An 18,881-nucleotide genomic window follows, 5' to 3' on the forward strand; every position below is an offset into this window, starting at 1 on the left:
CCAATCACCGGAAAATTCACACATTGTGGGGTAAACAAACAGAAACATGCACACACACAGACACACACAGAGAGACAGACAAAACACATGGACATCAAAGGACATGTCTGAAAATGGAGGAAAGAAAAACAACACACAGACAGAGAATGTGTGTTGACTGGGAAAAGAAGAAGAGAGCTAATCATTAAGGAGTCAGAAGGAGCCGTTAGTTTGTGAGTAAATCAGGTTACGCATGTGATTTGGGATTAGTGTCTTACCTCGGATGGGAGTACCCACTGAAAAGAGAGATACAAGTGAAAAACACAACAGTTATTATTAGAGAGTGGGCGAGTAGCTCTTGTTATGTTGCCTGTGGATTCTGATATTGTTAAAAATTGTTAGAAATTAAATCAAATCATTAATTGAGATTTAAAGACCTCCCATGGCTGGGCTGGAGCTTTTTCTCTTTCTCTCTTTTTTTCTCTCCCTTTTCTTTCTCTCAGCTTTTCCTTTATCTCAGCCTCTCCCAAAACCACACATTAAAATGGAACAAAGCACGAGGCAGCTTGAGGCCTACTCAGGACCAAAATTATCCACAGGCTAACCTGGGCTGTGAAAGGGGCCCACAAATTAATCAGAAACTATCATATTTAGTTTTTTTTGTCAAGTCCAGTGATTGGAATATTATCAAATAATTATTGCTGCTGGCTTGTTCAAGCTTAATACTGTGTTGAAATAGGTGCTTTGATAGTTTCAGCTGTATGTTGGTGATATTTGGCTTTTGGGGTATTTGTTTAAGTCTTGACAATGGGAGGAAATGCAGGTACAGTCACATGGGATTTTGATTTTAGCTAGCTACCTGTCAGAACAACAGAAAATACATATTTCTACAAGTGCCATCAATAAATAAAATCATCTTATTCGGTGTTAGTAGAATATTTTCTCTGAATACACTCTGAACCTCTGTGTCTGACAAGTTAGGGACCGTCTCTAACAGCACAGTAGCTCCAAAACTAGTTACCGCATACAACAACCACTAGTTGCGCATGTTACACCTCATAATTGTATGAATATGTAATTGATTTTTAAATACCTATAATTATCAATAATTGATACTGATAGAGAAATAGAAAAATGGTAATCAGATAGTATGAGAGTGGCTGAATAGTTTCTATTATATCATAAACTGTCTGCTAATCCCACATCATCAGGATATTATTGTAGCTACTCATTTGTGTTATAGCAGCCTTGATATATGCGTTGTGAATGCAGGTGGTTAAAGCCTTATCCTAACAGTCTTATCACATCCAAGTACAAGACCATACAGACGTAAAGAGATCTAAATCGAATAGAATAAAAGCTGCAGTATTGATCAATCTAATTAGGCACTTTGTAGCACACAGCAAATATTTGTATTACAGTTGATACTGGCACTGTTTATGTGCATTTTATCTACGTCCTGAAGGAATATCAGCCTTTAATTATTTGCCTCTGACCATTTGCTAAAATGTCATGTTCATTCATGTTTATCTCTGATTCTCTAACTATGTTAAATATGACTATTGGCTCTGAATATGTCATATTTCTCATTCCTTGTGTCTTGGTATGATGAGTCTCAGAACACATCAAGGTCAGAGGTGATAACACTCTCTGGCTCAGACTGCTTCTCTCTCTTCTCCCTCTCTCTGATCTCTACATAAACTGGCCTCTCAGTTTTGAAATGGAGCTGGTGTACGCTTTCTAAAGTTAGAATTCTGTTCATGAAAAATCTGCTCTGATGAGCATGCACACTAACAGTTAATAAGTAAAATACAAAGATTCATATCTAGTTCATATCTATATAAACTACAGGTGTTCAAAAACTTTTGATTGTCAATACAAGCTAGGAGAAATAGCGTGTGTGGCAGCAGAAGAGCCTGAGGATGCAGACGAACTGAATCTGGAGCATCACTTTCCCCAGTCCACAGCTCAGAGACCTCCCTTTGTTGGTCCTGATCTTTGTTCTACTCAAGCTCCCAGCACACCTGAACCAGGTAAAAAAAAGAGCTGCAGAATTTTCACTACCTGGCTCAGGTGTGTTTGAAACTGGATTCAAAAAAATGTGTGGATTTTGGTTGTCCCAGAAGTCAGGATTGAAGCTTTACACTCTTTCCTTCTTTTTTAGGTGGACTCTCTCTCACCCAAGTCCTAATTTCTAACAGTATGGTAGTTTGGCAAAAAACAAAACAAAACAAAAAAACCCTTAGCAGTTGTGTATTATGGTAAATGCTTTTTGCAGACTATGTGTTAATCTGAAAACCAATTAAAACCTACAACTTTCACTATCGTTTCATGTCTGTGACATGTAGTGTATTTGTTTTGAAAATTTTCTGATAGTGAAAGACTGAACTTCCTACTACAACCCCATTCACTAATACATAATCTCTCTTTTAGAGTAATACTCTCCCTGATTTTGCAGAGTGACCGACATCCCTGGGTTGAAAAATTACACTTGACCAACCAATAGCTAACTTAACCATGTGACACTACTAAGGATTTTCTGTTTACCATAAAAATTGGTTTTATTTACACATTAAAACAGTTCACCTCATGTTAGTTAGCATGATAGCAAATTGGTCAGGTATGTAATGTCAAACAGCTACTGCTGGAGAGGCAACTTAGCTACTGTTAACTAAGTTAACTAGTTATCTGATAACAGTAGCACAGTGCTACCTTTAGGTAGGTGCCTAGCTTAGCTGACATTGTATACTTAAAATCAGTATTTTATATTAAGCACTACACAGAGTTGATAAAAAAGAAACAAAAACAGCTAGTGGCAATGCCATAAAACAAGCTTGCAAGGTCGCTCATACTCCGCCCTTGCTGACCCCGAGACGTATGTCACTCAGAAAAACCAGGACATGCTAGCTTTTTAAGATAAAGCTCCTTTATGCCTCAGCCACAAAGAGGTCATTACTGTACCGCAAAAGATGTTTTGCCTGCTTCTCAGATGACTCCATTAGCAATCCAGTGAGTTTCAAAGAACTGCACTTTTCAGAACTAGAGTAAGTTAGAATACTGGAAGACCCTCAGACGTAAGATAACATCTGGGTGTTAATACATCTCAGTCATGCCTAGGTCGGAAAATAACAGAAAGACCTGTCTGTAGTGTAGAAACAAGGCATGGACCTGTAAGTGAAAAGTCGTGTGTGCTCTTTGGCAATGATCTGTGAAAATAGGCTTTGTGTAGTATTTGTACCTCACCTTGCTTATCAGGAACAGTGAACAAGAACACGGGACCCTGTATTTCCCGCTGTGTGTTAAATTGTGAAGTGGAAGGTCTATCACTCAACATGTGATAAGGCTTATAGCACTAATTTTGAAAAGCAGGCAAAACATTTACACTTGGAACTTTTATGGCTTGGTTTGAAGGAATCAGGAAGCTTGTTAAGGTTGAGGTTAGAGATCTGTTAGATTTGAAGGGCTTCAGAGGCTGCAGTGTTAAGCATTGTTTAGGTTAGAGTCAGAGTTAAGCTTAAGGTTCAGGTTGAGGAGTACTAGCTCAGAGTTAGGTGAGGTTAGGCTGAGGTTAGGCTAAGGTTAGAGGTTTAAGTTTAGTTATAAGGTTAATTGTTAAAGGTTGAGGTATGGTCAGTCACCTGAGAATGAAGAAAGGGACAGTAAATGCAAAACAATGGGGATAAAGGATGAATCCAAAAGGTCTAAACTATCCATATAACAGAAAAAAACCTTGGGTTTAGGTTATTTATCCAGAAAAATGGAAAATGGAATATTTACAAAAAAAGTCATGCTAAAGGTAGTTTCCCTCCAGCACTAAAAAAAATTACATTAGCATTATACGCTTTAGCTGGGGGCAGTCCCACTTTTCTCCTTAGAGCAAAATTCACTCACTGTCTCAACTAAGTATGCATTCTCCTTGCTAAGGTTCCTTAGGAATCTCAGAGACCCACAGCCTGTACCCTTTGGAATTTTAGAGGGCAATGAGCTGTCACTTCCACTGCATCTTTGCTCAGAAAACCCACAGGATGGGGCAGAGGAAACAACAATCTGACTGTAGCATCTGTCCATCTGCATGGCTGGGACTCAAATCGGGCTTGAGGCCACGTACTTAGCCCAAGCAAGGCCACAGTGACCTTACCAGCTTCTCCGCTGAGACAAATCTCTAGTCCTCTGTTCTCTGCATGCTCGTTCTGACTGTCGCCCAATACAGTTGTCCAGTGGACAGTGATGACATACACTTTGTAGAACTATGACTCACGTTTTGGTCGTGAGCAAGAAAAAACAAAACTGCTTAGGTCTAAAATAAGAACAGGAGAAGCTTTGTTGAAAGATAAAGCACATGAGCCCTCCTTCTGTAGTGCCTGTTAATCTCCAGCACCTGACAAAGCAAGTGAGAGTTTGGAGCCATGGGAAGAGCATAGGGGGAATATCAGGCTGTCTTCAAGTGCCAGCCATGTAAATAACACGACTGTACCCTGTAAACACTTGAATCAAGACATTACTCACGACATTAAGTATGTTGATCTTTATTTATGAACCATTTTTGGTGGCACTTTAAGGCACTACCCTTACCAATTGTTATATGCTGGTATGGTGTTTTATTGTCCATGCATTGAAACTTCTTAGGTACTGGCTCAGATAATCCTTACAGAGGGGCAACCCTACAAACAGATAGGTCTTGGCCTGATTTTCTCATGACCAATGAAAAAGACCAGCAGAAAAGCAAATTTGTCGTCTGGCTCCAGTTTTTATGGGAGGGAGCTGATGACTGTCCACACAAGGACAAGTGCCACAGATCACTTTAGAAGGCCGTAGGGAGACCTGGTCAGACTTGCCTCTATGGGACTAAAAAAAAAAATCTATAAAAACCATACACACAACCATCCTTAAAAAAGGCTCTAGCAAAAAGATCTCTCTCTTGCCCTCGTCTGTTTTGGAGCAGAGATTAAAAGTAGCGGAATGAAAGCCAAGGAGATTGGCTGAAAATCATATCTGGAGGGTGGGAGGGCCGTTGCAGGCCTTTTTCTCATCATCTTAAATCCCTCAGGCTGTGAGAGAAGGCACCCGATCAACACACACAGCATCTTGGTAGAGTTGGTGGGCCATAAAAAGTAAACAGCAAGGGCTAACTAACCCCTAGTTGCACTCTGGAAGTCGTGATCTGCTTTGCAGGATGAGCACATTGTGCTCTTCCTTAGGACAAAAGCAATCATGCAAAGAAGAAAAAAGTTTCACTTGAAAGCCAAGCGGACGATATGGAGCCAGACCAGTCCTAAGATTTAGACTTAAGCTCCAAGGCGTTATTCTGCCAGGGCATGGAGTCTTAAGATAATACTTGGCTTTAGCAGAAGGAAAATCTCCATCCAGTGCAGGCCAGGAGACCAGGGCCTTAAGCCACAGAGCTCCAGAAGATGGATGAGAGCAGGTTAAGAACTGTTATAGCTGATGAGGGCACTTCGTCAGCAGAGACCATATGTATATGTAATATTTTTTCTCTCTTAGTTTTTGGTGTCCCATCCACAGGGAAACAGTTTTTTTTGTTGTTGTTACTTTGAGCTCTGTAATTTCTTTTTTGATAATGAGTTTGCAATTTAATTTTCCTCTGTTTTGTAATTACACCTTCATACGGAGGCGCCAGAATATGATGTGTTGTACTGTTCCTGAATCCACTGCTCCGGTGGTACAAACCATACTGCAAACTGAGATTCTGGATACAAGTGAACACTTTGTATTCAAGCAGTAGTTAAGCAGTAGCTCCACCTCATCAGTCCACATGTATGAATCTTTGTGTTTATCAATTTTCGTTTCAGAACTTCTGACCAACTGCAACCTTGTTCAGGATAAAAGTGGCTACTGAAGATGAATGAATGAACAAACGAATTAACTTTTGGCCCTGTTTGTGTTTTTCTGCATTTTGCCATTATTCTTTTGCATATTTGCATAACAGTTGATGACATACTATCGCCACCTACTGAGTGTGAGCAATTTCAAATTGTTTTTGCAATTTTGTGTGAACGGATATACATGTAATATGCTGTTTGTGTGGGTAAAAACTATGTTTTCACATACTCTCATCTCTGGCTTAGATCTTTCTTTATTTACTTCTATGAAATTTGTGCACTGCAAAGCTCAAGTCAGGGCAGGACTTCAGCTTTTATCAATATCTAAATAAAATGAACAAAAGGATGAAAGTTTTTTTTGCTGACATAAAACAGAGAACAGACACTGATATGTTAGCAGGGCAGGAGATGAAAAAGAAAGGTGGAGGACTGGGGAAAGAAGAGGTAAAGGGACGGTCATGCACTTCAAAAAGCACTTAAAATGCCATCTGCTGCAGGGACAGTGGGCAGCTGGTGGACTCAAAGAGACACTTACCAAAAGCTTCTGAAAAATGACAAATAATAGAAAAGAAACAAGAAAAGGAAAAATAGAATAGTAGATTTTAGGGTTGGTATTACACAGCCTGAATCCAAAAAGACTGGGTAGGGAACGGCCTTTCTTGCTCTTGTTGGACAATATTAAAGTGTACGTTTCTCAACATACATAGTGCCAAAGCAAAAAAATGTCTGACACTTATTAAAACTAAAAAAAAGTTTAATGTTTTTCAGCATATTGTTTCTGGTACATATTGCAATTTAAGCAAATTAATTTAAAGTTAAAAAACAACTATTCTTATTAAAGTAATTATCGCAGCAAGAAAGCAATTAAAGTCAGCCATTTTAGAAACATATGGCTTTTTAAAGCGTTGTTTTAACAATTTAATGACTGCTGATGATAGTAGAAAAAAGAAAAACTAATATGGTTCATCAGTTTTTCATGTAGATTTTATATCAAAGTCATTAAGATTTTCTAATTCAATATTAGCCTTTAACTTTAAATATGAATGGCTAGAATAATTTAGTTTATGTTGTTGGAAAGCATATCAAAAAAAGTGAGTGCATCAGATCTCAGTTTCGACTGACACAGACATAGCGAACAACACAGAACATAAAAACAAAGACTGTTTGAGACACAACAACACAGCAGACCTGTAAACAAACCCACAAACAGATGAAGACAGAGGACGCACATGGGTAGGGAGCTCACAGAGCTGCAGGGGGAAGCTGTGTTAATACCTGAGGCAAATGTCTTTCAAGCAGCTTAATTGCAAGTAAATAGAAAATATAACTTTACCATTGACCCATTAGAAGTATGACCCATTTTTGAAGTAAACAGTTACTTTCCCAATGTATTTGTTACTGATAGTCAGGTATGTGGCCTAAAGGATTCCACCTATATTAAATGTAGCATCACATAACATAAACATTAAAAAAAAAAAAATCAGAGGCTGATGATCTAATGACCAACAAATCTTTCATCCTGAGTGCCTCTGCCTACGTTCTGTCCTCAAAGAGAGAAGTGAAAAGGATTTGTACACTAGCGCTGTACTCTGAGGTGATTATTCATGTAGGTGATACTTCCAGTGAGGCCACTCAGTACATAACTGTGAATCGGAAACTATAGCGACTCACCATGTGGGCAGCTTCTGTATTTAGTCCTTTTTAACCCCTGTGTTCTGTTCAGATCAGAGGCTGTTTTCACATTACCAGGTTGAAGTGACACAAATCAGTGAGACAGATCTGATTTTTTTTTTCAGGATTGTGTGGACAGAAAAATCCAAGAAAAAAATTTGAAAAAAAAAAAAAATCTGAATTTGTGCAAAGAAGCTTGTAACGTGAATGTAACCAAAATAACGGTGTTCAGTACCTGGTTGAAAGTTGAAAATTCCCTTCAGATTTTTTAGTATTTCTATTACAGAGATGAAGTTCAGGTCATTTTGACCTAGGTAGTAAGAATAGTAAGGGATTTAGTGTGCCTATCCATAAATGTTGTTTATACTGCTATTTTAAATATTGTAATAAAGAACAGATAGGTATATTTTAACACATTTTACAATTGTATTGCTATAAAATCAGGTCGATGAGACATGCATTGCTAAATAATGAACACAGCACAGGGGTGAAGAAAGAACTTTTTGAATCTTAAATAACATATCATAGGTAAAATGATAGGCAGTGTGTCTTAAGCCATGTAGAGAATGAGTCATATGTAATGATTAGGTGTATTTGCTTCTCTTCAAAACACCACCTAACTTTAATACGATAAAAAAACGACTCCTAAAAGAGCCTAAAAATATACTCAGTCTGTTTCTGAATCACTCAACACAGCTGAATAATCCTGAAATCAGCATTACTTGTATTCTACCATGAAATCTGCCCTAACCGGCTCCTCTTTCACAGTTACGATAACAGCCCCTGGGTATCAGCCTTGTAAAGTTTGCAAAGAGGTTAAATCCAATCCTGCAACAAAAGTCTCGGTGCAAAAGTAAGCATGTTTGAGAAACCCTGCAGGAAAGTGGGATGAGACAGTCACGTCTTACCTGATCTGAGTTGTTTGATCCGCCCATTACTCGTACTGGGATCAATAGGCAGGAAGTCTTTGAACCAGGTGATCTCAGGGTCAGGGTTACCGCTCGCAGCGCAGAGCATGTTGGCTGTGCGGGTGCGTTCTACCACCTTCAGTTGGGGACCCATGTCAATGTTGGGGAAGCCTGGAGGAAGCAGGTCCTCTGTGGGAGAGAAGAGGGAGAGGATGATACTGCAGACTCTAAAATAATAAATATGGATAATGATAAGTTTGTTTTTGGAATATTTTCCCCATTTTCTACCTAATTTCCACCCAACAGCCAGCTCTCTCCTATCATACAACAGCTATCAACGGGGGTCGAAGGAAAACACATACTTCCTCAAGTCAGCCAACCGCATCTTTTCGACGTACTCCTCATGTTGCGTCACAGGGCAGTGTAACACATTCAGAGGAAACTGCTATCTGCCCTCTTCCAAATACATGAGCTCACAATCACACCTGTGATTGACAGGTGTCACTCTGATTGACAGGTATCCCTCCCACCCAGAGAGCATGTCCAATTTTGCTCTCTTGACTCCTGGATCTGCGACAATGGAAAACTGCAGTGCCTCCAACGCCAATATAATGAGGCACAGGGGCAGACGGATAATCTTGATAAGGCCTCATTAGGATCATCTTGAACTCTAGTGCTCTTCCATATCAGAGATATGGGATCTCACACTGCATCACTACAGTAACACCCAGAGACTACAGATGACATCTAAGCCAGAAGTGCTTCCTTAAAGTGGATTACCCAACTAAGCCTATCCACAGACAAAAGGCGCATATCAACACAAACTCACTCGGCAAATTGGAAATCGTCCTCAATCTATAAAAAGTATCCGCAAGAACAAGATTGCCTCCCTATGCACTACGGACCAACAATGATCCAACAATGAGCTGAGATTAATAATCGAAAGTCTTCTCTCTGCTCCTTGTAATAAATGAAGAAAAACAAAGAGAACGCTGCAGAAAATCCTCTCATTTCTGTGACCCAACTGCCCCTGGGCAAAGACAAAAGTCATGGCCTGATGGAAACATGCAATATGCCAGTCAGAGTCCCTGTGGATGCCCTGAGGGCACTGGGTGGCTCAGATGGACCTCAGAGGTCAGTGTGTTTAACCCCACATGGCATGGCAGCCAGGGTAGAACATATGAAAATGGCCGAATTTCTGTGCAGTAAGACATTGGTCTCCAGTGATAAATCTGCTACAGAAACCAAGCCATGGCTTATTCACTAAAAATTGTCTTGTAAATATGCATAACAGAGAAACCTCCTGCCAGGGCACTTTTTTCTTTGAGATAAATATTTCATCACAGGCTTCAGGGAGTGAGAAGAATTTGTGCTGGTTTAGGCTTTATGGACAAACTTTACCCAGTGATTATTAACCCATGCCGATGTGGCACCTCTTTGTGCACAGAATCCCTTTAGGGAAAGAGCTGCAACCACAATAGCTGTTTGGAATGACACACTCAGTGTTCCTATCCTCTATTTCGTTCTCATCATAGATGCTCCTGTCACTCTCTTTATTTCCCAGTCTATTTGTAAATCAGTCTGCTGAATGGCAGACATGCTTGCTATCACTCCATTTTACTCTGAACCTGAAATGTCCCATTGTCTGAGAGATACTCAGAAGCGAGTGTTTTGGCGGTAAAAGAATATGCTAAACTCGTGGCTTGAGGGCAGCTCAGTGGCAGAGTGACATTATAGTTGAGGATTGCTCCCGGGCACATGAATTAAGCCTTAAACACACTGAGAATAATTGGCTCTGAGCTTAATTAAACAGCCCCAGAGAAAGGAAAAGATAAAGGTGAGTGGAGGAGCCTCGAGTGTTGTTGGGTGAGCAACAGAGTAAGATGTCTAATGAATAATTTTTCTATCAATAGAATTTATGGCATGTTTAGCCATAAACTTAAGATTTAACTTATCTTAAAGAACTTAATATTGTCAACAGCTCAGAGAACAATGGTTTTGGTTTGTGTGGCCAGTAGCTCAAGAACAGTTGTATTACAGTGAAATTTCAGAGCTATATATTCAAATGAAATTACATTAGCCATTTTATTTCGTTCAGGAAAAAGAAAAATCAAGTGCTCTGTCCAGAATGATGCCATGAAGAAATTCCCCTTCATTATTAATGGAACATGTGTTTAGGTGACAAGTATAATGTCAGAAAAACTGATCCTTGGAGCTGATGGAAGATCACAGCATTGATTCCTAAAGAAGATGATTTACGGCAATCAGATTCAGCCAAAAAGACAAAATTTCATCACCATTTATCAAGAAATTATAACATGAGCCAAAGTGGACATATTCATAGCATCATAGCAGTTTTAATTCATGTATAGTATTTATAACAGTCACTGCGGGTCGTGTCAACGCATTCAAGGCAAATAGTTCATCGCAAATGGCAACTGCTTCATGCCAATAATAATGACTGATAATAGGGACTGAGTGCAAGAAAAGCAAAAACATCCTTTTTAGGTGATACATTATATGGCCAAAAGTTTGTGGACCTTCCCCAAACTGTTGCCACAAAGTTTGTATAGGATGTCTTTGGATTTGCCATTAGGTACCAACACGTAATCTTATGCACCTGGCAGTTTCTACCACCTGACCTTGTCATTCACATCCTGCTTTTGTTAGCCCAGAGCACCAATGTGTCACTCTCCTTATAACCTTCCACACAGGAGCCTTAATTGGTGGGTTTTCAAATGGCCAACCATTAGCCTAAAAATACCCCTTTCATGATACGCTGAGCGTGAATGAGCCCCCCGGCTGTCTGAAAGCTGTTCTCTCAGCGATCAGGTGGTGCCACTGCTGGCTGATGTCTGTGTGCTTTTGTTTTTTTGCTATTTTAGAGGACTTGTGGGTCGTGTCATACCCTAAAATTCAAAATGAAATGCAATTAGCAGCGGCAGAGTTCACAGGGGGTTGATATCTGGGTAGCTCAGACGGTCAGCTCTGGCCTGGCATAAAAGCTGTTAAGCTGCGGTGATAATGGCATTGTTGTTGTGATGAGCACTCCGGGAGGATGGGGGCTGAGTGCACTGGCCACTTTGTCCAACAGCTGGTTGTGTGCTCACGCAATCCAGCAGAGTGCTGCTCCCTACAGCATTAGCTGCCCTCCCCCAGTGTAAATCGAGGGTGATGTCATTATGGGTAATTGTTTTTAATAGTTGTGTGTGACTCGCATTATGCAAAGAAACAGGTGCAAAGCCTTTAATTCGATTGCTTTGGGAGCTCTCACCGCTGGATCTGTGTCTCCTCTGCACTGTGATTATGGGAAAAATGGTGGTAATCGCTTCATGCTGCAGCCCACTGTTGTTACTCAGGCCTGCGATATCTCTGTCCATTACATATTCAGCAGCAAACAAGTCAGCATCCAAACACAAAAAAATTTTTTAAAGCTATTTATTTCTCCTTTACATGGTTTTCATTATTTTAGGGTTTTTTTTTTTTTTTGTGGTTATTACTCAACGACCCAGATATGTATGAGCAATTACTGGGTAGCTAGTAGCAACAAGCATAGATTATTTAAGATTAAGATTGTTGTTAGTGCTGATAGTGCCAAAATTTATTTCTGCACATATTTATTGCATATTTATCATATCTTTTTTATGAACTAATTTCCAAGAAAAAAACTGTTTTCTTGTTTTCCCATTTTCATTTGAAATGAAAAACAAACCAATGCAACTTACATGGATTTATGAACCTTTGAAGCTTAACTTTGAAAATCAGATTATATCCAGACTAAAGCCATATTTTTTGCATGATTGATGGTAGTTTGTATGTTTCAATAAATAAATGCATTAACCTATATTAATATTGATGAAGTAAATCACAGTAATAAAACCGACATAAAAGAGCCTCTGAGAAGCACACACACGCTGAGGCTGCAGCATATTTTTCAAGTATATCCTGTGCTCTTATTGTTCATCCTGTTACTTTCACTTACTGAAATGATTTGATTTAATCAGTTCTATAAACAGGTTAACTGACTAGCCTTCACCACTGTCAGGGATGGGCCTTTAAAAGGCACTGTGCATTATTATTATAGTGGTATGTGTGGAGAGGCTAGAGACATAGAGGAGACAGGCAAGGAGACAGGAAGAGAGAGTCAGAAAATATATATGACAATGCGAGAGCAAGAGCAAGAGAGATGCATGTAGTCAGATGAAACAGATTTATACAGGTATAAATTTACAAAAGATGGTTAAATTTTTACCTGTTTTACAGCATACTTCATTTAACACAATTTACACATTAACCAGTCAACACATAAGATGCACATGTGAAGGTGCATTTCAAGAAATAAAGAGAAAATCTGGAGATCTATCAGCGATCATGTGGTCATGAATAGGAGCTGGTCTGGTCAGGGCCAAATCTTCTGTCATTTTAAGTCAGCACACATTATTGCACACATGACAGGGACATGACATCAGGAAAACTCATCACCTGAACACGGGGAAAGCATAAGACTGACTACTTAAAGATGGAACAATGGCTCGATGTTCTGTTTGAAATAAACCTTCATGAAGAACTCCCCAAAGCAATAAAAAAAATAAGGGCACCGTTTCCAGCCAAATTCCAAATGTGAAAGAGAGTTTTGACTGCAAAAGTAGACCAAAGGCTTTGGAATACAGAACATAAGACATTGGTGGGAGCAGTATATCATAAGCCCCTAGGAGCTGGAGATTCTGTCTACGAAGATTTTCAGTCATCCAAATCATTACTACACAGGGAATCATATGATTGAAGCCACAGCCACATAGTGTTAACCACTGCCTCCATGAAAAACAATCCTGTCTGAGTGCCTGGCACTAACAAAAATGGCTGTTGCTGATCTGCAGGATGCAGAAATTATACCTCTGGAATACAAATCAGCAGACTGCATATGGATGTTCTGGTGACACTAAACAGATGCCCCTGTATCTGCACACCCCTACAGGGTTTTGATAGAGCAACAATCACTCGAGGAGCCTGGGGTCTTTCAGGCACTGCACAATTAAGCCATGACATGTGGCAATGTTTGCACACGCCTTGCCTCACTCATGACCAAGCCCAGCTGTTTCTGCCACACAGCTTTCATAGAGACTTGTCAGTGGTAGAGAAGGCGGGGCCATGCACAACCGCTGGGGTAGTGAATAGTAGTGGGGTAGGAAGTGGTAGATCAGTGGTTAAGGTTTTGGGCTACTGATCGGAAGGTTGTGAGTTCAAAAGCAGCACAGACAAGCTATGATTGAGTCCTTGAACAAGACTCTTAAACTTCAGCTGCGCTGCTCAAGTGTATTCTAACTCAACTGTAAAACTAAGTGCACAGAGGCCACTCACACAATATGACTTGTGACCAGTTGTTTGGTTGCCATAGTGGCGTGCACACTACACAAGAGATGGCAGATGAGGCTCACACACTACATGAAAGAAACAAAAGTGCTGTCTATCATGTGACTGTCACTATTATGTACAGATACAAGAAGAAAGCAAAAATTGTGGAGGGAGTTCTGGTTTGAGAGACATCGTCAGTAAAGAAGGGAATATACAAAAAGAAGGTATAGTTAAAAAAAAAAAAGAAACAGAGCTATTTTTTACTGTGCATCACCAGGAATCATGTCATGTTTGTTTTTAACTTTGCTGTTCCTAAAAGGAATTGGGTATGACATGACAACTAATTTCTTAGAGAAACATTATTATTATGCTTTCATTTTGCCATTGCTCTCCCACACAAACACATGATAAACTGGATTCAAGGATCTGCTGCGCATGACAAAACATAAATTTGTTTTCCTCTTGGGCTATCATTGAAGGTTTCTCAGCACAGTTCTTGCTACTAGAGAGGGGCTCACACACACTAGAATATCAAACATGCCTGAAAATATCAGAGCCTCTGTGACAGCTTGCATATTGAGAAAATCACGTTGCTGAACCACTACACAAACAGTCGCCACAAGAGGGTAGAGCAAATAGTCGCCAAGCTGAGGCTGGGGTTGCTGCTGAGCCCCAAAATTAGTCTGCAACAGGGAAATTGAGGCTACTATTGTGTGGTGTGCACTCAGCTTAAGTCACTTTGGATAAAAGTGTCAGCCATACAAGTTAAGTAAACGCAAATATATACACCACTAGCACAGATGAAGGAGGTGCAAGCACAGATATGAAGAACAGCAGAGATGTTATAAAAGCAGAAGGCTAAATCTCAAGCTAAGTGGAAACCAGAAAGGCTTGGCCAGGCTCTGTCATTCTGCAACAAGCTGCCCTGAGATTAGATGAGAAGGGAGGTGATGAAGAAAGATGTGCAGAACTGTGCTGACAGCCTGTATATTAAGTAGCTCCCACCAGAGATCCTTTATCGGCAGTGACTGAAACATGTATGCTTGGAGTGAAGTTCCTGGAAGCGCATGGAAAGGCTGCTGGATTTGAGATGCTGTCATGAACAGGTCTGTGAGGCCAAGCTTCTGCTTCTGAAGAAATGGAAATCACAGTTCACCTCACTAACTGGGGTCACTCAAATAGATTATGGAAAACTCATCTGAGTTGTTCTCTTCACAACTAATAGGGCAAAAAAAAAAAAAACAAACAAACCTGTAACTCAATTAAGGCGAGAGCAGCCTAAATGTATCACAGTTGTTTTCCATAAATCATATTAGTGACCTTAGTAAATTAGGTTTGTAGGACTGTAGTTACATAGATAGAGTGCACATCGCTTATAGCACCTCTCTATCTTGTCAGGAAAAAAAAAACAAAACAAGAACCTCTTTAGTTTATTTGTATCCACTGAAGTTCCTTTGTTTTACTTTGCCAGTTCCTAAGAGGTATGCTGCAGGAGAGACAAGGGACAAGACCTGCCCACTGAATCTTAACAAAAGCTCAAGCAAGCAGTGCATAATGTCAGTAATGGCATTTCCTTTCCAGCAATTTCCATCTCCTCTGCTGTTTTATTTGGGGCAAAAGAGTGGCAAAGTACATACTGTACAAACCCATAACATTATATTTACAAGGATTAAAACAATGGCATGCCTTAAAAGATTTTTACTGAGTCAAGATATTCCAGTTATAATAATGGAAAAAAAAAAAAAAAAAAAAAGAAAGAACAGGAAGTGCCAACAAATGCAGTCTTACTTTTCTTGTCATTGTTTTGCCAAATCACAACAAAAGCCTTGCATTATCTAAAAGACAAGACAGAGGATGCGTGGGTAGGTGCAACATCTCATGAAAAATAAAGCCGTTGGCTCAGTTTTTAAAGACAACTGTCTTGCCTCCAAGCTGTGGCCCAAAATGCTTTGGTATTTGAGAAAAAGCACTTGAATTCAAGCAATTGCCGCAATACAAACGAGCCCAATCCCCTCCTTGCTCAGTAAAAATACATAAATGGAGAAACAATAGTACAAAAGCACTGAAAGTGCTGTATCCAAACACGAGCATTTAACTCTGTGCTTTCAGCCAAAAGCAATTAATCCTATAATAACAGGGTTGCTCCTACACACAGAGTAAAAGAGCAAATATGAAGCCTTTTTGGGGGTAAATGGAAAAACATCTGAATGGCTATAATTGCTGGTAATTGCTAAGAAGCCATTAGGCAAGGGAGGGAAGTGTGGCCTGGGCTCTCACCAGGAAGCATTGAATTTATTTACATGTACATACCAACGTGAGAACGGAATGGCGAAAACCCCCCAGTAGCATGAGGAGAGGAAGCAGAGTGCCTCGTTTTGTTTGACTTGCTGGTTTCTGGGTACATTCCATCCCATTTTGGGACTGCTCCAATCAGCTGTCAGCAAGTCCTCTTCCTGGGCAAATATGATGGCAGTGCTTTGCTTTTTACCTGCAGTGAATGGCGTGGCTGTTGGGCAAAACAAGTTTTCAGCAAGATTCTTGCAATAAAAAAAGATAGTAGGAAAGTAAAATTCAGTGTTCGTGGAACATACGTTCGTCTTTTCTGATCCAGTGCCAAAGCTGCCTAAAAAGGGGAGAGACACTACAGGCACTAGCCTAAGATCATCCCCTTTAAGGGCAACAAGTTGTTCTTTAAATATTAACAGATGCCCCTTGCACTAGTCAGGCTGAGGTAGTGCTCCAGGAATGGGGTGCTTAAGGAAAATCTGTCTGGAAATCATATGCAACCCCTTCTTCTTCAAATCATATTCATTCAAAAGGAAAGAAAATATGTGCCACTTTGCTCCAGCTCTTCTTTATTCATGAAAAGTACTGCCACTCAATCTCAATCCCAATCTCAATCCCAATCTCCCACTAGTCTTGTTATTGATCCCTTATTTTAGGTCCCAGAGCATCTATGCCTAACCTCTTTCACCGGTCCCGTTGCCAGAAGCAATCACTGCAAATGAAACCCAAAGGCTGAGGCAATCCATTTCTCCTAATAAAAGCAGAGCTGGGTAAGAGACATGAAGCAGGAGTCTACAGTCTGTGTTCTCAGTGGCAGGCAATAAACACTTCTCTTTGCACAGAAAGCTTATATAACCTGATCACTTATTTTAGTGTGGGAAGGAGTCTAGAGTACAATCTATACATTTATCCCAACTTATCCCAAGAAAAAAAAACAATTAGGATACCCTGACCTTATCTTAATGCCCCCCCCAAAACCCCAACCCCCTCGCCCCCCAATGGCCTTCTGTTGCTTTTTAGTTGCCTCTAAAAAGAGGTGCACAAAGTTGACCTACTTGAGCAGGCATTACATGAATTGCTGGTGAGAGTGGGGAGAATGAATGTCCCCAGAGATGAGGGTTTCAGCCATTTATCTCCCTCATTGCTCCTAATGCCCAATGACGCTTGATTACTGCTTCCCAGGTTCCCAGGATCAAAGGATTATACAGCCCATAAACTCATAAAAATTCAGTGGGTAGCTCTTTCTGAAAACCCACTGTGTTCTGTATGAGAAAACAGTTCTAACAAACCATCATTTTCTCTCTGAAGGAAAACTGATCAAGAGCTGCAGATCCATTTTGAGAAAAGATTCATCAAAAGAAAAACTCTTGGCAACCTCCGTGAAGCACGGCAAGTGATGTATAACTCACTTCAGGTTCAACATAGTCTTTGTAAAGCCATGTTATTAATGACAGAAGTCGCAGACTAAGAATGCAAAGGTGCTAACTAGCCTTGAAAACTAAGTGCAAAAAGAAGACAGACCTGCCACAGAACCAGCAAGCACTTCCACTCATCTCACAAAAGTGGTTTGATGCTACAATGGCGCTTGAACCTGGTTTCTCACTACTGCCAATTATCCCTTTGCAAAAAGCAGGAAGGCATGTCATCTTTAGCAGGAGCAGTAAACAATAGTATACAAAATGCAGAGCATGCTCAATGTGGTGCGAATCCCTTGGAATGAGCCAACAGACAGATGTGGAAGCAGACGCACAATATAAATAGACATCAACTGCTAAATGACTAACTTCCATTTTGAAATAGAACACTTGCAATAATGGATTTCCTGGCAACAGAGTCCATAGATTTCTGTTAGATCTTAACTTTGCTAAACAAATGCATTATGCAGCAGGGAGCAGCTGAGTCTGTGAGCCTGGGAATTGGCTTGTTTATGAGTGCGGGATGCAGATAATACACTGGGCAAATACAGCTGTGTACGTGATAATACCAGCTCAGATCAGCCTTAATCAAATCCACCCTGACGCAAGCTTCCTCCTCAGAGAGTCGTACCGTTTTCCACCTCTATCTCTTGCACCTTCATTGCCTCCCAGCTCATGTTTCCTTAGTTACGAAGGGGGTGGCAGGGGAGAATGGGAACGGTGATGGGTGGCTTTCATTCTTTCTTTCCCTCTTTCTTGCCTGGTACCCACTCGAGAAATGTAAGCAACGATTGGGGTTGTCACTTTGCTAAATCAATCCGTGTCAAGAGATCTTCCATCGACCTGTTCATGGGTAACAACCCGTAAGGGTCATGATACAGCTGCTGATGTGTGATGGCTATCGCTGGGGCACAGAATTAGCCCATCACCAGGAAGCACCAGGAAGCAAGAAGGCAGGTTTCAAGATTTCAGCTTGCATTTAGAATGAACAATCTTGAAAATGGGTTAGAGAAATAATACATTCTATTTAGCTTGAAAGCACAACCTGTTTCATTTAATATATTTTTAGTGGAGCACAAAGAAGGGGGGGGATCGTGACTGTATGCATGTCAACTGTGGCAGACACAGCATCTTCCACTCTTCCACTTGTGCTCACTACAGCATATCTCAAAAACACAATCTGAGATCATGCTGGATAGTCACAAGGGTCACTGCTAATTACAGACCTTTATTGACAAAACTAAGATCAGCAATCGACAAACTGATTAATGGAGGAGAGGCTGAGGACTCTATCAGTTATGCGGTAGAGTCTACAGTTTTAGTTCTGGAAAATAGTCTCTACTCTTGAATCACTAACCAAAAAATGAAATGGCTTGAGACCTGTGAATTGAGTCCTTAGGTTGACATATTTGCTTTTGAACCAGGAAGTC

At 40.3% G+C, this 18,881-nt stretch overlaps 1 protein-coding gene across 15 annotated transcripts in view; it reads right to left on the bottom strand.

Moving 5' to 3' along the window:
* ptprsa (protein tyrosine phosphatase receptor type Sa) overlaps positions 1–18,881 on the bottom strand; it is a 236,381-nt gene that overhangs the window by 91,592 nt on the left and 125,908 nt on the right. For all 15 annotated transcript variants that reach the window (XM_053238028.1, XM_053238026.1, XM_053238027.1 and 12 more), the window contains one exon: positions 8,399–8,587. In XM_053238028.1, the coding sequence (XP_053094003.1) occupies positions 8,399–8,587 (189 nt within the window). The remainder of the gene's footprint in view (positions 1–8,398; positions 8,588–18,881) is intronic.

The sequence above is a fragment of the Pangasianodon hypophthalmus genome, chromosome 11 (assembly GCF_027358585.1).
Source record: "Pangasianodon hypophthalmus isolate fPanHyp1 chromosome 11, fPanHyp1.pri, whole genome shotgun sequence".
Lineage (NCBI taxonomy): Eukaryota > Metazoa > Chordata > Actinopteri > Siluriformes > Pangasiidae > Pangasianodon > Pangasianodon hypophthalmus.